This window comes from Lepidochelys olivacea, assembly GCF_965140295.1.
Source record: "Lepidochelys olivacea isolate rLepOli2 genome assembly, chromosome: 11".
Classification (NCBI taxonomy): domain Eukaryota; kingdom Metazoa; phylum Chordata; order Testudines; family Cheloniidae; genus Lepidochelys; species Lepidochelys olivacea.
Genome location: NC_140421.1, coordinates 36901993 through 36923609, shown reverse-complemented (window position 1 = coordinate 36923609; position 21617 = coordinate 36901993). Strand labels below are relative to the sequence as shown.

The 21617-nt window shown below is 44.1% G+C and overlaps 1 protein-coding gene across 6 annotated transcripts in view; it reads left to right on the top strand.

The window, feature by feature from the left end:
• Nucleotides 1-21617, top strand: part of TTC21B (tetratricopeptide repeat domain 21B) — a 104950-nt gene that overhangs the window by 26545 nt on the left and 56788 nt on the right. For all 6 annotated transcript variants that reach the window (XR_014713564.1, XM_084643170.1, XM_084643169.1 and 3 more), the window contains 6 exons: nucleotides 6342-6439; nucleotides 7002-7202; nucleotides 9367-9496; nucleotides 10885-11042; nucleotides 13084-13308; nucleotides 14781-15019. Coding sequence is in view for 5 of the 6 variants with exons in the window: in XM_084643170.1 (XP_084499296.1) it covers nucleotides 6342-6439; nucleotides 7002-7202; nucleotides 9367-9496; nucleotides 10885-11042; nucleotides 13084-13308; nucleotides 14781-15019 (1051 nt within the window). In the remaining variant the exon portion in view is untranslated. The remainder of the gene's footprint in view (nucleotides 1-6341; nucleotides 6440-7001; nucleotides 7203-9366; nucleotides 9497-10884; nucleotides 11043-13083; nucleotides 13309-14780; nucleotides 15020-21617) is intronic.

Genomic DNA, 21617 nt, shown 5'->3' with positions numbered 1-21617 from the left:
TCCAGTGAATAGAGTTGATTGGGGAGTTCTCGACTTCACATGAGCCAGAGCCTTCCTTCTAGAAGTGCGTTATCAGGCCATGTCAGACCTGATCTCCCATGTCAAGAACTACCCGTTCACCATGGCTCACACCTGCCTGCAGCTGTTGGGTCACATGGCCGTGTGTACATATGTGGTCAGCCATGCTTGGCTCCATCTCCAGCCCCTGCAAGCATAGCTGGCATCGGTCTACATTCCCAACAAGCATGACCTGGACTGTGTAGTCAGGGTGCCGGACCACATCAGGTCATCCCTAGATTAGTGGTTGGACCTGGGGTCAGTGTTGGAGGGAGTCCCCTTCATGACCCCATCCCCATCGCTTACCCTGGTCTCCAATGCTTCGGACCTGGGCTGGGGAGCCCACCTGGGCGAGCTGAGCACCCAGGGCTCCTGGTTGCGGGATGATCTGGCCCTCCATATCAGTGTCGGGGAGCTCAGAGTGGTTCGCCTGGCCTGCTAGACTTTCTTGCCCTCCCTGAAGGGCAAGGTGGTGCAGGTCCTGATGGACAATACCACCGCAATGTATTACATCAACAGGCAGGGCAGTGCTAGGCCTTCGGTCCTTTTTCAAGAAGCTCTCTGCCTTTGGGATTTTTGTGAGAGGCATGCCATTCATCTGATAGCCTGCGCACCTGCCTGGAACCAGGAACGTCCTGGCAGATCACCTCAACAGGACCTTCTCATCTCCCCACGAGTGGTCGCTCCATCCAGAGGTGGTCAGCATAGTCTTCTAGAGGTGGGGGACTCCCCGGGTGGAGTCCAAGCAGAACAGAAAATGCCATGTATTCTGTTTGATCCAGGGAATGGACAGGGGCTCCCTGTCAGATGCCTTTCTCATTCCGTGGTCGGGGCACTGATGTATGCCTTTCCGCCAGTGCCATTGATTCACAGGGTCCTTGTGAAGATCAAAAAAGGCAGTGCAAGAATTATCTTATTAGCCCCCACGCGGCCTCGCCAGCACTGATTTGGCATGTTACTGAGGCTTTTGGTAGCCACCCTGCTGCAGTTGCCTCTCTGGCCGGATTTGTTGTCCCAGAACTATGGCAGCCTTTTGCATCTGAACTTGGCGGCGCTGCACTTGACGGCATGGCTACTGCATGGCTAAGCGAGGACAAACAGGCATGCTGGGCCTGTGTCCAGCAGGTCTTGCTAGGTAGCAGAAAACCCTCCACCAGAGTGACTTACCTGGCCAAATGGAAAAGATTCATGTGCTGGCGGTCAGAATAGTGTATTCGGGCCGAGCAGGCCACACTGCAGGAGATCCTGGATTTTCTGCTGCACCTCAAACTCCAAGGTTTGTCTCTTTCATCGATCAAGGTCCACCTGGTTGCTAACTTGGCTTTCCATCCTCCATTCCAAGGCAGGTTGGTCTTCATTCATGACATGACGGCATGGTTTTTGAAAGGTCTAGAGTGTCTCTATCTGCATGTCCAGGATCCCATCCCTCCGGGACCTGAATCTTGTGCTGTCGAGGCTCAGGAGGGTCTCCCTTTGAGCCTCTGGCCTCCTGCTCTCTCCTGGAAGGTCATTCCTAGTTGTGATGATGTCAGCCTGTAGGGTGTCCAAGATCACGGCGCTTACTTCGGAGCCGCCTTACATGGTCTTCTACAAGGATAATGCCAAGCTGCGATTGCACCCAGCGTTTTTGCCCAAGGTAGTTTCCCAGTTTCTTATTGGCCAGGACATATACTTCCCCATCTTCTTTCAAAAGCCTCATGTGTCAGATGGGAAGCGCAGGCTACCTACGCTGGACGTCAGAAGGGCGTTGGCCTTCTATATAGATAGAACAAAGATGTTCCATAAGTCAACACGGTTATTCATTGTGGCGGCAGACAGAATGAAAGGTCGCCCAGTGTCTGCTCAGAGGATTTCGTTTTGGATCACAGCTGCATCTGCTATTGCTATGAGCTGACGAAAGTGCATCCACTGGCAATCATGACGGCACACTCGACTCGGGCATAAGCGTTGTCAGCGGCCTTCCTGGCACAGGTTCCAATCCAAGAGATCTTAGAGCTGCTACCTGATTGTCTCTCCACACATTCACATCTCATTATGCACTTACCCAGCAAGCTCAAGATGATGCTGGCTTTGACAGAGCAGTGCTGCAAGACTGTGAACTCCGAGCCCACCACCATTGATACTGCTTGTATGTCACCTAGAATGGAATCAACATGAGCAAGGACTTGAAGAAAAAACGTTTATCCACCTTTTTTCATAATTGTTCTTCGAGATGTGTTGCTAATGTCCATTCCATTACCTGTCCTTCTGCCCCTCTGTCGGAGTGATCAGCAAGAAGGAATTGAGAGGACATAGGGCTGGCGGTGCCTGATATACCGGCATTTGAGCGCAGCACTCCAGGGGGTGCCACAGCTGGCCCTATGGATACCGCTAAGGCAAAAATCTCCAAAGACCACGCATGTGAACGCACGCATACACCTAGAACGGAATAGACCATGAGCAACACAACTCAAAGAACAACAGTTATGAAAAAGATGGATAGCCATTTTTTCTCTCTTCCAAGGATGAGGGATCAGGATCATGCACTTTCAGACTCTTATCTCTGTGCATGCTCCCTAGGAACCGTCTGAAGATGGGGGTAGGGGGTAAACTCCCATTCTCACACCTACCTGAATCATAGTTGACTTGCTTAAGAAACTATCAAAGGCTGAGAAATTGGTAATGTCGTATGGGGCAGGTATCTCTGTGGGAGGCTTGACTGTATTGTGGTAGCACTGTATGTTCCTGTATGTTTGCTAGAGCTCTGCGAATGGCCATTGCTGGGCTCTGGATCAGGAGTGGCACAGTATGCTTAGTTTGCTCATGTTTGTTGCGTGTTCCATAACTAACAGGAAGGAAGTTAGTCTTCAGTGCAGTTGGCTCACCTTTCGCTACCCCACACGGGATAGTTGAAAGTAAAAAATTATGTATCATATCAATAGTCAGCAACTTTATTCAACCCTCGGGTGGAATAGATTCAAAATTTAAATCGAGGCATCATTTGTTTTTTACAAGTCTTTTGTCTGTTTGTTGCCTTAGTTGTGCTGAGAGCACAGCTAGATTTATTGTTCTGTCATCCTTTAACTCTTTTATGCTTCAGCTGTTGTTATCCCTCAGAGCTTCTCTTGATGCTGAGTGCCTGACAGCACTACTGTTAAGAATCCTACTGCGTGCTTTGACACTTATGAAGTCTGAATTGAGCTTTTTTCTGATGCAGTGTAAAATTTTTGCAAATCACAAATCTATAAAACCTTCCCATTTTCTTTGGGGACAGGGACCATCTTTTTGTTCTGTGTTCGTACAGCATTTAATGTAACAGTGTCTTGGTCCAGGAGTCCTAGTCCTGGACCAGGACACTATGTGCTATAATAAAGCCAGTAATAAGTAACACTTTTTCAAAGAATGTTGAGAAAACAAGCTCCCCTGAGCATCCATGGCTAAGATTAATTAATATGTTGCTCTGATTTCTACTCAAAATAGGAATAAAGGGATACCATCAAGGTCAATATTTACCCTAATCTAAAAGAGTTTAAAGTACTTAAATGTTACTGGAGTCTTGGAAAAATGTATCCTTAATAAAAATCCAACTTCTATAAGGAAAACAAAAAACAGTCAGTGATAGTTACTTGATGACCCCACAGTATGCCAACATTTTTATGGCTGACTTAAAACAACGCTTCCTCAGCTCTTGTCCCCTAACGCCCCTTGCGCTACATTGATGACATTTTCATCACCTGGACCCATGGAAAAGAAGCCCTTGAGGAATTCCACCATGATTTCAACAACTTCTATCCCAGCATCAACCTCAGCCTGGACCAGTCCACATAAGAGATCCACTTCCTGGACGCTACAGTGCTAATAAGCGATGGTCACATAAACACCACCCTATACCAGAAACCTACCGACTGCTATACTTACCTACTTGCCTCCAGCTTTCATCCAGACCACACCACACGATCCATTGTCTACAGCCAAGCTCTAGGATACAACCTCAGACAGAGACAAACACCTACAATACCCACCTGCTGAAGTGAAGAAACAGATTGACAGAGCCAGAAGAGTTCCCAGAAGTCACCTACTACAGGACAGGCCCAACAAAGAAAATAACAGAACTCCACTAGCCGTCACCTTCAGCCCCCAACTAAAACCTCTCCAGCGCATCATCAGGGATCTACAATCTATCCTGAAGGACGATCCCTCACTCTCCCAGATCTTGGGAGACAGGCCAGTCCTCGTTTACAGACAGCCCCCCAACCTGAAGAAAATACTTACCAGCATAAAAACACTAACCCAGAAACCTATCCTTGCAACGAAGCCCGTTGCCAACTGTGTCCACATATCTATTGAGGGGTCACCATCTTAGGGCCTAATCACATCAGCCACACCATCAGAGGCTCATTCACCTGCACATCTGCCAATGTGATATATGCCATCATGTGCCAGCAGTGCCCCTCTGCCATATAGATTGGCCAAACTGGACAGTCTCTATGTAAAAGAATAAATGGACACAAATCAGACGTCAAGAATGATAACATTCAAAAACCGGTCGGAGAACACTTCAGTCTCTCTCGATTAGACCTAAAAGTTGCAATATTACAACAAAAACACTTCAAAACCAGACTCCAACGAGAGACTGCTGAAATGGAATTAATTTGCAAACTGGACACCATTAAATTAGGCTTGAATAAAATCTGGGAGTGGATGGGTCGTTACACAAAGTAAAATTATTTCCCTATGCTTATTCTCGCCCGCCCCCCCCACTGTTACTCTCACCTTCTTGTCAACTATTAGAAATGGACCATCCTGATTATCACTGCAAAAAGTTTTTCTCCTGCTAATAATAGCTCACCTTTAATTGATCATTCTCGTTAGTGTGTATGGCAACACCCATTTTTTTTCATGGTGTGTGTGTGTGTATCTGTCTTCCTACTGTATTTTCCACTGCATGCATCCGATGAAGTGGATTTTAGGCCATGAAAGCTTGTGCTCAAATAAATTTGTTAGCCTCTAAGGTGCCACAAGTATTCCTCATTCTTCTTGCAGATACAGACTAACACGGCTACCACTCTGAAACTTGATGACCTTTATCATTCATGTTGTACCATTTTTCTGTCATGCATGTGTTGGGTGCAGGCAGGATACTGAAACTTCAGTGAGCAAGATTGCTTGTGCCCATTTTTTTCCTTTCTGATGTATGAAGAGACTTAAAAGATGTTTGTTTTCTTAGTGTTCTGCTTTTTTTATTTATTTTATTAAGAAACAGCAATATAAAGTCTGGCTTTCACTGGTTTTGTTGTAGGTATAGCACATTTGTTTTGAGCTCTTCCTACCTTAATTGAAAGATTGAAATTATTTTTTATCCTCATTTATCTTGTCTAGTCATCCGTCTTCCAGCCTGGAGGGGATCTACATTTTTAATGTTTGGAGAGAAAAGAAACTCGGGTCTCACCTGCACACATAGTCTTTTTTTTTTTTTTAAACTATTTTTAGAATTGAGAGACCTGTCAGCCCATTCGCAGAAAGGGCACAAGCATGTTTGATTTCTCCATGTTCTTGAATCCAAGCATGGAACGGTATAAGGGGATTATAAGGACACCATGCTGGAAACTTGCAAGTTAAAACAAGATTGTGAATCAAAGACTGACTAGTAGTCACACTTCTATAAACAAGCTTTTGGATGCAGTGAGTTAGTATTGCTATTTAGTAAGAAGACATTAGATAAAGAGAAACCTCTGAGAGTATTGCTAAACACTGTTCTGTTAGGTGTCTACTCTGTTAAGTAGTTTAAGAATGGAGGAAGAGAGAGAGGTTCCACAGATGATTTTCCCATAGGTCATGGATGATACTACATGGTTTAACAATTATTAGTAAATTGTACATGAAAACCGTTATGAATATAAAGACTTCACCCAGACACTTAAGGGAAGTGTGTTGGGGCACACTGTGAAATGTCAAAAGGATAACTTTTGAAATTTTAACAAATACAGCTTAAAGAAACAATTTAGGTATTTTCCTAGATGAAATTTAAAGCATGTGATGGGGTGTGGGGGGAGAGGAAAGATGGCTTTTATGAAGGAAGGACATAGCTGGAGAAAATTTACATTGTAGATAAACCCTGTACGTCTGTCTCAAATCTTAATTCTTTGTGTTTTCTCATCACCCTATTAACAAAAGGCTGAGGAGCTGATAGTCCAGAGGTAAAGAAAACTAGATTTTTGGGGGCCGGGGGAGAGGGCCCTCTGGAAAGTTTAACACTGTGTAGTTATCATAAAGCTGAAACTGAAATTAAATGTTTACTGTTGCAGGAATTATCCGATGTCAGATATTTGAAGGGCAATTAGAAGATGCAGATCAGCAGTTGGAATTCCTTAATGAAATTCAGCACTCAATTGGGAAATCTGGGGTAAAGGACTACTTCACTGAAGTGTTTTGATTCTAATCTGAAGTTGTGGCCAGGTTGAGATTACTACAGTTTAAAACCTTTATTTTTCTAGAGCAGAGTATTCTTAATGGAGGATGCTTTAACTCAGAAATTTGCTTTTTCTGTCTTTTGGTCAAGCAAAGTTAGTGTTGGCCTGCAAGATGAGGACTATTTGTTTACTCAGATTTTTTTTCTGAGTTTGGGTTGAATGGGGGAAAAGGGGCCCCCTTTTTTTTTTTAAATGGTGGTGTTGACATTGATAAATTTAACTTATTTATGTGCCTAGACTGGCTCATAATTGCACCATATAAATTGAAAAAGAAATGCATTGTATAGCAAATCTTTATGTACGCCTTACAGTGATCATTCTTAAAAGTTTTCAATTGCATTATATAATTGTTACAATATTCCTAAGTATAGCTTTTGCTCAGGTCATTGCATCTAGTTATTGCCTTGAAAATGGTGAAGTTTTGTATGGTGCTATTTAAATAATAAAAAAGTAACAAAACTAATATAGTTAGAGTTAAATTTTGTTTTTTTGCAGGAACTGTCTTTCTTGCGTGCAGTTTTAGCTATGAAGAAACCTCAAAGACAAGAAGAAGTTTTTCACTTGTTGAATGATGTTCTGGATACTCACTTTTCGTCATTGCATGGCTTACCTCTTGGCATACAGTACTTTGAAAAACTGAACCCTGATTTCTTGCTGGAAATTGTTAGAGAATATCTTAATTTTTGCCCAACACAGGTTAGTAGTATTAGACCTCTTCCTCTGAAAACTAGAATTTATCCAAGGACTCCATTTTTAATATCATTTAATAGTTACAAGTAGAAGGCATTTTTTGAGAAGAATCGCCAAAAGTATATTTACTTTTCACATGAAGCAAAATTTTGTTTTAAATATTGAGCAACTTTGTGCTGGAATAATTGCTAATTTACATCTCATTTTCTTCATACAAAATGCAGCAGTTATATTTGAGAAGGGGTTAAATGTAAGTGCAAGGTGCTCTATATACAGTTATTTGGTCTATTGTTTGATCTGGAGAATAGAACAGAGTAGAACTCACTTAAATAACTAAATGTGAAGGCTAGATGTTGATCACGTGGTCATCCACACCTGTGCAGTTTGTCTGCTCAGGATGTTTTCCCACATACATGCATGCATTCATTTCTCATTTCTCTTCTACATATAAATACAGGTATAAATGTATTTAATGGTATTTTTACTTTTTAATCTCAAACAAAAAGATAATTTATCCATATTGTGGGTTATATTTTGTGGTTGAAGATGGCATCTGGTCATATGTTGGGCTTGACGACAGGAATATTTGACCCTCAAAAGTATTTTCAGGATACCAAGGAAAGGGCCTTCAAGATTAAGTTAAGATATTGCACCAAGTGTTATCAGTAAGAAAGAAAACAACTGAAAAAACTTTCAAGTATGTTACAGAGGAAAGATCTTAACAAGTAATTGTTGGGCATTAGCTCAGATATTATACAGTTCCACAGACTTCTAGCAAATGTTGACAGTTTGCTATATGACTGTCCTATAATTATTTGCTATGTGTTTTAGTTTCTCAAGAACAGACTGTAAGTTCCATGGTAGTGGAATGCCTCACAACTGCTGTGGCAAAAATTGCAGTGAAATGACAGTGTTTAAAGCTCAAAAAGACACTAACAATTGCAGCATCTTACAAGGCTAACAGTAAAGAAAATAGCATCCAAAAGAAATGTAAATCTGTTTTTAAGTGGCATCTCATCTGAAAAAAATATTTTGAATTTTTTTCTTCTTAGAAAGGTGCATGCTTTATTGAGCTAGGGAATTGGAAAATGGAAAAGATGACAAAGCAATTGCCACCATGTGAACTATATTTGAAACTGAAGGGTTTTTTTTAATTATTTATTTCTGAGACTTCAGCTGGGGGGGGGCTGTCGTCCAGAAAGGAATTCTATCAGTGACATTGGCACTCTGAGTACTCTCAAAGAATTAAAGGAGGATGGAAACTAATGGTTGGACATCTTTTCTTGTAGAAGAACCTATAGGAAGGGGAAATGACAAAACTGGAAGGAGAGCCATGTCTTCCCTTTCACGGAGAAGAGTTTGTGACCCTAGTGAGGAAGAGGAAATGCAGCCTACATAACCCAACTGGGTAGACGTTGGGACATTTGATTACAGGGAATCCCTCTTCTACCGCATCAAATATCCTAAGGAATCTTTCAGCCTGTTCCCCTCCCAGGGCTGCATATTACAGCTGTCTTTGTGGACTAGGAGGTGTGGAGGAAGTTGAAGCTGTGAAGGGAAATTCAGGCTGCTTCTAACATTAAATTCCTTGCAGATTTTCCTAGTATAATTATGCCAGGTTCATAGAAGATCATGCCATGGAAAGCAACAGTTTTCCAACTCCTGCTCTGTGTTCTGCTGAGCCCCAACAACATGGAGGTGCTGTGGTGAAGGGGTGTCCCTGGGCCCCCCAGGGAGTGATGGAAGAACAAAGCAGAGCTCCTGTTGACTCAGGCCTCCTACTTACCTTTACCTTCCCCTGATTGTACCTGCTTTGATTCCCCTGAAGCCAAATTATTGCTATTTGAGGATCATCTGGCCCCAGTGTAATGGACTGGTTTGTGTACAACCAGAGAGAGAAGGCCTGATTCTGATTTCATTTATACAAGTCTTACACTGGTCAAGTCCCGCAAACTTTAATAACAGTTCTCTGCATTTACACTGGTATAAATGTGAGTAGAATTTGGCCTCTTATATTTAAAATACATTTCACTGTTTCTTCATGGTGACACATGCTTTTCACTTTTTGAACTTTCAGATTCTTAGGCTGAGCAAAATTAGCAGTGTTTTTTCTTTTTACTAGTTCATGTTCTTAAAATGAATTTTTCAGTTGATCTGTTCTTATTTCTAGCCTGCAAATCCAGGACAACCCCTTTCACCACTGCTCAAACACTGTACCTCAGTTCTTGAAACTGTGGTAAAAACTGTACCAGGTCTTCTACATGCTGTCTTTTTAGTTGCAAAGGTGAAATACTTATCAGGTAATATATGTGTGTGGCTGCAAAACTACAAATATTTATGTATTAAATAAATATTTTTCTTCCATTGTAAAGTACTGTAACAAATATCTGATTTCTTATATTCTGTTCTTTTTTTTAACAACGCAGTATTAAAATTATTTCTTTCCTCTGGGTTTATTACCTGATTGTTCCCTTAAAATGCACTTCTGAAAAAACAGAAATGTAGCATTGATTTTTCAGTAAGGTGAAGTCTTTCATACAGGACTAGAGTGGATGGTTCAGGGACTGGGATAATGGAGAAATTTCTGTCTATGCTGTGGTTTTGTCTTCAACTCTCAATGACACTGATGAGAAGTATTTAGTACAGAGGTGGGCAATCTACAGCCCGCGGGCCACATCTGGCCCACGGGACTGTCCTGCCTGGCCTCTGAGCTCTTGGCCCGGGAGGCTGTCTCCCCCTCCCCAATAGCAACACCGCTGCACGGCACAATGCTCTGGGTGGTGGGGCTGCAGAGCCTGGCCTGACCCTGTGCGCTGTGCTGTGCTGCACGGCCACAGGTGTTCCAGGCCAGTGCGGTGGGGGGGCAGGGGTTGGATAGAGGGCAGGGGTGTGGATGGGGTCGGGGCAGTCAGAGGGCGGGGAATGGGGGTTGAATGGGGGCAGGGGTCCAGGGGGGGCAGTCAGGAAGGAGAGGAGGGGTTGGATGGGGCAGCAGGGGGGCGGTCAGGGGACAAGGAGCAGGGGGGTGGATGGGACAGGGGTCCCGGGGGGGGGGGTTGAATGGGGTGGTGGGGGGCAGTTGGGGGGGTTGGATGGGGCAGGGGTCCTGGGGGGACTGTCAGGAAGGATGGGTGGGGGTTTGATGGGGCAGCGGGGGGGCAGTTAGGGGTGGGGGGGGTCTAGGGGCAGTCAGGGGACTGAGAGCAGGGGGGTGGATGGGGCAGGAGTCCTGGGGGGGCCGTCAGGAGTGAGAAACGGGGGGGTCGGATGGGGGCTGGGGCCAGGCCATGCCTGGTTGTTTGGGGAGGCATAGCCTCCCCTAACCGGCCCTCCATACAATTTCAGAAACCCCATGTGGCCCTCAGACCAAAAAGTTTGCCCGCTCCTGATTTAGTAGCTGCTATTTGAGGTCATAGCAGCCTATTAAATATATGTATATCTTAAAAGCAAGCTGTGAAGCCTTTATCTAAAATATAGAGAGGCTAATGGCTTGTCTACACTTGAAATGTTACAGTACTCCTCCTTCTCAAGAGGCAGTGTCTACATTGGGAGTTAGGTTGGCTTAACTACATTGGTCAGTGGTGTGAATTTTTCAGTGTAGACCAGGCCTAAGTAAGAGGCACTTATATTTAATACTGGGCTTTGATTTTTTTTCTCTTGTTTTTTGCTATTTTGTTTAAATCATTAGGTGATATTGAGGCATCTCACAGTGTCCTACAGCATTGCCTGGAACAGAATCCTTCTTATCCAGATGCTCATTTACTTATGGCTCAGGTTCATTTGTCCCAAAACAATTTTAAGCTCTGTTCTCAGTCCCTGGAACTCTCTCTGAGCTACAATTTTGAGGTGAGTTTGATCAAAGGAATTAAATTGTTTTATGCAATCAGTTTTGCAAGACTTCTTCTAGAGCTTGCACAGCAAGAGGCATTATTTTAATACTTATCTTTTCACTACAAGCTTGGCATCTGAACACGTTTTTCAGGTGAATAATTTTAATTGCAAGGCAAATTGGGAGTGTGATGAAGTGAGGACTCCAAATTTGCCTATTAACTTGCCCCAAAGTATCAGAATTTTCTTGAGGAGTATAGAAGAAAGAAACAGCTTTTCTTTTCTGATCTCTCTCTATATAGAGAACTGTTAACAGAAATAAGTATTACAATGTATAAGGACATACTATATAAACAGGATTTGTAGTCCCAGAGACATCTTGCAACAAAGTTGTGAGAGGTTTGCATAAAAGAATAGAAGAAGGGTGGTCCAAACCCTTACTGCCTTTCAAGAAACCTGGGAACCTCTGTCAGTATTTCCTTGTTCCCTGGTCAGCAAAGCCAGCACACTTAAGCAGTGGTGGTTCTAAAATGGCTTTCCCCACTCTCCTCTATTATAGCTGATTCAGTACTTGATACTGCGAGGTACTGAGAACTCTGGTCTATTGAAGTCAATCAGACTACTTAAAGTTAAGTGCTTTGCTGGGCCAGGGCCAGCACGCACAGCAGTTTACACGATTGAATTCTGAGTGAGTATCCCGATAGGGCTTTGCTGCAAGGTGGACGGTATGAGACAAGCTGGTCTTTATTTCCTTTCTAAAATATTCCTCTGCCCACCTTCTGTTCTCCAAATGTTGGCATAGAGAAGCTGAATGAAAAAAATACCTACTGATGTCCCTGAAATTTTGTATGGAGCCACACTTACTCTTTCCATTTGTTCCCCTTAATATAAAAACAGACGTATTCAAGCAGGTAGAGTGGATGAATGCCACAGTGGGTTTGTGTATATAAGTTAATTGCCAAATTATGTATATCTTGGAATGTTCGACTCTTTTTTGAAACTACTGTAGCAGCTTACTGAAGCATATGTTGTCTTGTCTATGATTAGGAGAGGAGACACGGAAAACACCTGTAACAAGCAGGTTCATTTTAAGTAATGGTCTAGTGCATGCCCTTTTGTCTCTAGATCAGGGTTCTGACTCATGATATTCTTTCCTTCGTATGGTTTGTGGGGTTGTAATTAAAAAAATTGTCTTGCATATTCTTTGAAGACAACATTACTAATAGAATTAATACTACACATGCTAGACACAAGTATAACATGGATTAGTAGTAAGGCTGTGTGTCTATCATGGAGGTCACAGATTCTGTGACTTTGTGTGACCTCCATGACTTCTGCAGTGGCTGGTGTGGCTGGCTCAGGGGCTGCTTGAGCTGGGCAGCTCCTGGGCCAGCAGTGGTTTGAGTTTGGGAGTGGGCTCAGGGCGAGGCAAGGGGTTGGGGTGCAGGGCGGTGCTTATCTCTAGGTGCTCCCCAGCTCCCACTGGCATGTCCTGGCACTCCTAGGCAGAAGGGCCAGGGGACTCTGCATAGCTCCTGCAGCTCCCATTGACTGCGGTTCCTGGCCCATGGGAGCTGCGGAGCTGGAGCTTGTGGCCAGAGCAGTGTGGCGCCCCCATGGCCACCCCTCCCTCTAGGAGCTGCAGGAACATACTGGGTAGTGAGCCTGCCAGTCCCGGGCCATGTGCTGCTGTCCGCCTCTCCTCCCCTCCCCCCCTGCACCAGTGGTGGGGTCAGACCACCCTCCCCCAGCACCCATGACACCCCCAGACTGCCCCCTGAGCACCCGCAGCCCCTGGCCCAAGTTTTACTTAGGGGTGTGTAGTAAAAGTAATGGACAGGTCACGGGCCATGAATTTTTGTTTACTGCCTGTGACCTGTCTATGACTTTTAGTAAAAATATCTGTGACTAAAATGGAGCCTTAATTATTAGCATTTGTTATGCCTTTCTCTAAATATTTTAGTTAAATAACAAATTAACAAATTTATTCCTCAGGATGCTTGATTTTTTTTTAACAGTAAAGCAGAATATAGAAACTGATTAATAACTTATATTTCAGGTGAGAGAACGTCCCTTGTATCACTTAATTAAAGCCCAGACCCAAAAGAAGATGGGAGAAATATCAGAAGCTATTAAGACCTTGCAGATGGCAATGAGTTTACCTGGAATGAGAGGCACTGTGGCTTTCTCAAAATCAAAAGCAAAAAGAAATGAAATTGATGCAAGTAATCGTGTATCTATCTTTCTGGAATTGGTAGAAGCTCATCGTTTGAATGGAGAACAGGTATGACAATGAGTAATTTAATAAAATGCAGTGTATATTTGAGGCGGAATACAAACCTCAATTATTCCATTAACAAAAGCATCTACCCCTGAGCTTGTCCATGACAAACCCCTACAGTACTTTTACAGGAAGTCTTGACTTTAGGAGACTTAACAATTCTACAGACAGAGAAATATCTGAATTTCAAGGTTTTTTGGAGTTTGGTTCTCAGGCTGTTCTGAGACACATACAAATTCTTTGCCATTCTCAGAGTGGAGATAGTTTTCAGAATGTGTGTAGATACTGTTCTGTGGCTGCAGACTGGATGAAACACTTGCCCATCTCTCCTTTAATTGCAAGGAGTTAACTTCAAAGCCCATCTGTGATCACTTAAATGCCATGATCAACCATTGTGCTGTTCATAGTATGAGACTGTCATGGAATCACAGGGTCAGTGCTCCTGGCTCTGTATGGTCCTTGGGAGGAACCCCCTTCAGTGTAATAGCCCACCTTGGGAGTCTCACTCTCGGGGGTTAAGCACTAGACTCCACTGTCTCCTGGAACCGCCCTTCTAAGCCTTCAGTATGTCTGTCTCCATGAGCTCCCTTCAGTGAATCCAATAGCTCTGGACCCACTGGGGGGCCGCCATACCCAGAGGGAGCAATGCAGCCCCAATCTCTAGACTGCGAGTGACTCCCAGCCAGCGTAAAAACAAAAGGGTTTATTGTATGTCTGTAACAGCACAGCAGGTTCTCGGAGGCCTTGACCATAGAAAGTCTCAGCACAGCCCATCTGGGATTGTCCAGCATCCAGGTCTCTTAGTCTCAGTCCAGAAGTGACCACTCCTCCTACGGCCTACTCTGTCTCACCTCCAGGGTCCCTCCTCCATCCTTTTTCTGCTTTCCCAGGCAAACAGATTACCTGGTGTCTCTCTCTTCAGCCCTTGGTTCTCCTGCTCACCAAATTCGGCTGGCTTCCAAGCTGGGGAGGGCCTTCAGGCCATCGGTTGCTAGGTTACAAAGTGTCCAGGCTGCTCGGTGGAGTCACACCTGGTCCTCTTCACCCTTTCCCACCACCTCATTAAACATGCAGCACATAGGGGAAACTGAGGCGCACACAACCTTGATACAAAACATTAAGAAAATTCCCCACTTTTAGACATTTAGGCTAATGTATTTACCCAGTGTAGCTGGATCTCTAGCTCCATCCTGGAATTACATTTGATGGAAAGTGTGTTTTATAGTGGTGCGTACTGTGATATATTCTTATGTATGCAACTGTAATGTTTGTTACTGTCTTTCTGCTACTTGTTCGCCTTGTGTAGCTTTCAGCTAATCATGAGTACAATCCTCTTTTCCCTTTTTAAACATTTTAAAGTATATTGCAAGTATGTTTTTGTCCTTGGTGGTCCTTTGTCCTCCATTTATTTGCAATATAGGCCTCCTTGGATGCATTAACTTGAGGTCAAGAAAAAAAATAATTGTGTTTTACAGCATGAAGCTGCTAAAGTGCTGCAAGATGCCATCAATGAATTTACTGGCACCCCTGAAGAACTACGAGTTGTGATTGCTAATGCAGACCTGGCTCTTGCACAAGGAGATATTGAACAAGCCTTAACTATGCTCAGAAATATTACATCTGAACAGCTGTACTTTGTACAAGCCAAAGAAAAAATGGCAGACATTTATCTTCAATACAGAAAAGAGAAAAAGTTATATGCAAGCTGCTATAGGTAAAAACAACCACCACCACCTGTGGTATATACCATAACCTTTCTGTCTGTGAAATATTGATATTCTGTGCAGCGCTTGTTTCCCTCCCCCCAAAATACGTCAAATTATGAAATTTATCTTGGTAGTATAATCCACTAAAGTAGCAATGCAAAGCACTATTTACCCAAGGCAACTTTTCAGAATAAAAAATAACCGAATGAATGGTTGATATATCAGCAATAATTTTTTAAAATAGACTCAGTCTAAAAGGAGATTAATAGTTAATAGTTCTGAGTATTAAGGAAAGTGTATAATTTAAATAATTTAAATCTGCAAGATAAATCTATTTTAATATTTAAACTCCTGCAATATTACATAGTAATAACTTTTGCCACATCATACAAAGACACCTAGAAAAAGAGCAGATACTAAAAGGGCTTTTGAAAATGAACAGTAAATGATTTGTACTCTGTTTAAGGTTTTGACTAAAAGTCTCAGATAGCAAGGAACATTAGCATATACACTCTTTTTTTTTTTTTTTTTTTTTAAATCTTTTGAGTCTTCCTGAAATCAACAGTTTGATTTCTGGTCTTCTTGTAATACTCCAGCAATCACTGTACTGTTACATCACAACTGCCATAAGCAGGTTGTTGGCTTATGGAACGTCAGGTTAATATTTATGGTTTGTTTTTTTTAAACCCTTGTACAAAGTTGTGAAGGTCTAAATTCTGGTACCCTGAGGTTGAGCAAATACATTCAGTAAATAGCACTGTTGTGTTAAGGGCAAAAGTATACTTATTCTGGGCACTTCAGGCTCTCTTCTCTTCCAAAAAACTCCTCCCTGACCGCTCTGGCCCCCTGTATGATGCTAAAGAAGCTTTCCCCATCAAGCAGAGAATCTTGTCCCTACTTTTCCTGCCAGTGCTAACCTGGTGGCTACATATTCAGCTTGGAACTGCTGTAGGCAAGAAGGTCCCCATCTGCAGGTTTCTGGGCTGAGGAAAAGGGAAAATGACTCGTGGAGAGAGGACTCACTGGAGCGAGGAATGGCCCCTCACAAGTGTGCCTACTTTAATACAAAGCTTTAATTTCAACTAGAATATCCAGATATCTGATTCTCACCATATGAACGTTCAACGACGCTGAATGGATGCAAGCTATTTTTTAAGTGAAGATACTTGATTCAAGATAACCTTTGCAGATTAGTATCTTTTAGGAAATTTAAGGCTGTCTCACAGTATTAATTTTGATTATTCTTGGAAATAGCCATTCTTCAGGTATGAGAGTGGATTCCACTGTAGATTCGCATGCACCCCATGCATGTGAGTTTTGAATCATTTCAGCAGCATTCATCAAGGCTGCATGGGCACCCTGTACTGCTTCCTGCTCCCTTGCAAGGGCGAAAAGGGCAGAGCAGCCACAATCCTTCCTCAGTTCCCTCTTAATGTTCCCACCAATGAGAGAACCTTGACTGTGCCTGTCCTGCATCTGTATTTTGAATTTCACTTTATTTTTATTTTTCCTCCTTAAAAATTTCAGTTGCATGTGCCAGAAAAAGAGGATATATGGGGGAGGCCCCTGGTACACTCCCTTGTATAGCAGGGTGAAGTGCTTCATCAGCCATTGAGCAGGGGCCATGTGAATCCTGTCCTTCCTGTGACTGTCTGATGCCTTTCATTGATAGGCACAGCAGATGTCTTTTCTGCCTTGGGGAAGGGCACATCCCTGACAAGTACTCTGTCTGCCATGCCGCCACCTCCTGCACCAGGAAATCAAGGGATGCAAGACTTAAGCTGTGCTGCTTGGAGCACATCTTATCCCAGAGAGGAGATGTCCTCCAAGCTAGAGCCGAGGGGACTATCTTCAGCAGGTGCCCTGGTAACTAGGCACCACACTTGATCCAGTGCTGGAACTGCATCAAACAGTACTGTCATCCCCAGAGATGTACTTCTCACCATCTACAGGACACTCCTCCTCTACTACAAGGAAAAAACAGGAATGGTACCCTAAAGATTATTCCAGGAGTGCCTCTAACTGGGCTCTGCCATGACTGGCCAATACCAATATTAACTACCGCCATGGTCATACTAGTGCTATTGAGGCTCCACCTTCCCACAGGCCCCAGAATGGAATCCCATTTCACATCTTGACACAGGGTGGAGATCCTGATCACTGTAGGCATAGACAGTCAGAGCACCTTCAATGTAAATGCGAGTATTTACACTTCAACACCATACCATAAGCCTTTACTATGCCACCCCCCACAAAGACAGAGAACACAGTCATAGAATATCAGAGTTGGAAGGGACCTCAGGAGGTCATCTAGTCCAACCCGCTGATCAAAGCAGAACCAATCACCAGTTTTTGCCCCAGATCCCTAAATGGCCCCCTCAAGGATTGAACTCTCAATCTTGGGTTTAGCAGGCCAATGCTCAAACCACTGAGCTATTCCCTCCCCCCCATCTTCTACCCACAGTCTGCAATCAGAATACCTGCTCAGAAAGCAACCCTGCTACTTTAGGAAGCACCAGTCATCCTCCTCCATTGCAAACTAAGCCCCTTCCCAGAAGCTACTGTTTTAACGAGGTGGTATAGAGCCACATCAGAACTATTCCAGAGTGGACCTTCTTCAGAAACAATTTCGTCCCCCGCCATCAAGCATGACGAGAAGCTAAGGCTGGCCATTAACACCTATGGCTGCCTGTCCAGTTCCTTTCCTTGCCCCCTAGCTGTCCCCTCTCTCACTTTCTTGCTTCAGAGGTCCTTCTTACAAGAGCCTGTTACCCAAAGAAAAGTGTCCCTGTTTCATCTAGGAGTCACAGAAGGGGTCCTGCTGGAGTGCAGAGAAAGATTCTTCTATTCCTGATATTTCATTATTCTGAAGAAGAAAGGTGATCTCCAGCCTATCTTAGCGCTGAGGAGGCTGAACAGAGATATATATGCACCATCTCAGATTCAGGATGGTAATGTTTGCCTCCATTATTTCATCACTTCAGGCTCAGAACTAGTTTTGGCTCTTGACTTATACAATGTGTACTTACGCATGGTCCACAGGAAGTAGCTGAGAATTATGGTGGGGGCCAAACTATTACTGGTTCATGGTATTGCCCTTTGGACTCTCTATGGCACCAAGAGTCTTTACAAAATGGCTTGCTGTTGTGGCTGGATGCTGAAGGGAAAAGGGCATCCATGTCTGCCTATGTCAAGATGACTGCCTGATCAATAGCAGATCACACCAGCGAACTTGGATCTGTTTCAGCTATGCCCTTTCTCTGTTTGCCTTCTCCTGAGCAATGAGAAATTGTCACTTACCCAATCACAGACATATAGAGTTAATCAGAGCCAGAATAAACTCCATGACAGCGAGGGATACTTACCACAGGACTGATTCTTCTCACTTTAGTTGTTACTGAACATGGTGATATCGCACCCAGCTATGACAGTACGGATTTGCTTCACATTATTAAGCCATATGTCTGTGCATACCTTACACCATTTGCTGGGCTTCACCCGAGTCCCCTACAGCTTTTTCTCAGATCAGCCTATTCTCCTGTGAAGCATCTGATGAGCAAGACCATTTTAATTCCATCTCATAATCTTGGAGCATTGACCTGGTGGCTGCATCATGACAATACCCAAAAAGGGATACCATTCATGGCCCTGTAGCCATCCAGTGCATTAGTCACAGATGTGTCTGGGGATCCAACTGGAACAGCTACAGATACAAAGGACATGGTCACCAGAGGAGCTACAACTAAATATTTTAGAGTTGAGTCCTCAGATTGGTGTTTGTGGCATTCCTCCTGGTCCTGTGACACTGTGTAGTACACATGCTGACAGAGTGTGGGTGATGTACTGCATAAACCTGCAAGGGAGTGCCCATTCTGTCTCCTTCTGCAGGGAGGTAATCAAGCTATGTAAATGGTGCCATCTTCAAGGCATACATTTTGAGAACCATGAACCTTCTGAGAGCTAGCAAAGACTTGACAGATTTCCTGAGCAGACAAGCTGGTATCATCCATAAGTGGTCACAGTTTAAATTGATCTCCCAGCCAATATTCCATCAGTGGGGGAATCATGTGATAGACCTCTTTTGCTACCACAGAAACATCAAGTATCTCAACTTTTGCTCCAGAAGAGGCATGATTAAAACTGAGTGAATTTTTTTATGAATTTTTTTTTGCAGAAAAGTGCATTTTTCAGGCCCCCAAACGATTCACCGAATAATTTGCTAGAAATTTTTTTTAGAGGTGAATTACTTCATTTTGTCTTTTTTGTTTTCAAATTCAGCTAATTTACTACAAAAAAGGTAAACACGCAAAATGGCCAAAAGCAAAACCAAAAATATCTTCTTCACTCTGCTATAGATGTGTGCAGGATCCCTGCTTGACGCCTTCAGTCTGCAATGGAATTGGGGCCTTTTTTACCCATTCCTAGTGATTCTGCTAATCTACAGAGTTATTGTTCAGGCCAAAAGAAACTAGGCCAAGCTCATCCCTTATAGCTCCCTCCCGGCTGAAGCAGTTTGTCTGATGTACCTGTTACAGATGTTCACACAACCATCAATCAGACTTCCAGACCATGCAGACTTGCTTGTCGCAAGTATTCCATCTAGACTTGAAAATCACCAACTGATAGCCTGGCTGGTTGGCTGTCTGAGCGTCCTGGAAAGAGACTGCTCCTTCCACCTTCAGGAAATCCTAGTGTGGAGCAGGAAGCCATCCATGAGAATCATCTACTTGTCCGAACAGAAATAAATTCTCACTATGTGTGACCCAGCGTGGTCTAGAGCTGGTACTGATCCCAATACCAAAGATTCTGGACTCTCATTTTAGTTCAGTCAAGTTTCATCTAGCAGCAGTATCCCCAGATCATCCATCAATAGTCAGTTACGGTGTTCTCATATTTCATGGTATCCATATTCCTTAAGGGCCTGAGGAATGCTTATCAATTGGGTTACAGAACTCACTCCAACTTGGAACTTCAACATCATCTGTCTGAGGCTTATGAAGAACCCCCACTTGAGCCTGTTTTACAGTGCTCCATCTATAATCTTATTCTCAGGAAGTCTTTCTGATGGCCATCACCTGAGCCACAAAGATGAGCAAGCTTGAGGCATTCATAGCAGAATCCCTGTATACCTTCTTACATAAAGACAAAGTGGAATTAATATCTCATGCAAAATTCATCCCCAAGGTCATTTTTGAATTGTATTTAAACCTGTCAGTCAGCTTACCTGTGTTCCTTCCTGTAACCGGACGCAGACTCACCTGGCGGCGCCTGCTGCTGGTTGTCCTTGGGAATTAGCGTTCCAGCCTCCGGTGCGCCCTCCTCAGGCCGGTGTCTCGCCTTGCTGCTGGCTCCCGGGTCCCTCCCAGGACCCTGGTGCCCCTTTGACTGGGTACTGCCCCCTGGCAGTACCCCCCAGTTCTGGGTCTCCTCCTCCCAGGGGAACCCCCCACCCACTATCCTTACCTCACCTCAGTCGTAGGCTCCTGCCAGTCACCAGGTAGCCCCTGTGCCCTGGGGCAGACTGCAGGATGAGCCACTCATTACCAGCAAGGTTGGGTTTGGACCTGCTGCCTCTACCTACCCATGGTTGCCCCTGCAACCTCCATACCTAATAGGCCTTTCCAGGCCCTTAGCCTGGGGCTTTCCTAGGCCGGAGCTCCCAGGCTCCCTTGGCCTTTCACCTGCCCTGCTCCAAACTAGGTCCTCTATTCAGGTCTCTGCAGCCAGGTCCCTCCCTCTCAGAGCTAGAGAGAGTGCTCTTCTGCTCCTGGCTTCCCTGGCTTTTATAAGGCCTGCTGGGTCTGTTTGGGGTGTGGGCCCCAGCTGCGGCTGCTCTGCCAATCAGCCCAGTTCTTCCCTTGCCCCAGCTCTCTCCCAGGGCTATCTTAAACCCCTCTGGGCCCGAGCGGGTGTCCACCCCGCTACACTTCCAAAACCACATTCCACACAAGGGGAGAAGAAACTGCACATTCTGGACATAACCAGAGCTCTTATATTTACATTGACATTACCAAATATTTCAGACTGTCTCTGTGTCTATATGTGGCTATAGCCAGCCACTCAAAAGGGCAGGCTATTTCAGCCCAAAGACTATCAAAATGAGACACACCTTGTATCTCGCTTTGCTACCACCTAGCTGATGTACCCATCACTCCAGTAGAGACCAAGTGACATCAGTCTGTTTCAGAAATGTGTCAATCTGCTCATGTTTTAGCGTTATGCACTGAACTTGGCTGGTAGATCAGATGCCAAATTGAGAGAGCACTACTCCAATCTTTCTTTGACTGATGCTGGTCATGCCCCCATCCTGAAGAGGATAGTGATTGCCAGTCACCTAGGCTAGGTCTACATTATGGATTTTACAGCAGCACAGCTGTGCCACTGTATTGTCTCCCATGTAGCCACTCTTCGCTGGCAGTAGAGAGCTCTCCTGCTAGCACAATTAAACCACCCCCAATGAGCAGCAGTTAATCAGCTGGAGAGCCTCTCAAGCTGACATAGCACTGTCCACACCAGCACTTTTGCCAGTGAAACTTGTTTGTTTTTTTCACACCCCTGACTGACAAAAGTGGAAGCAAGAATGGTAACCTTACACTACAGAACTGT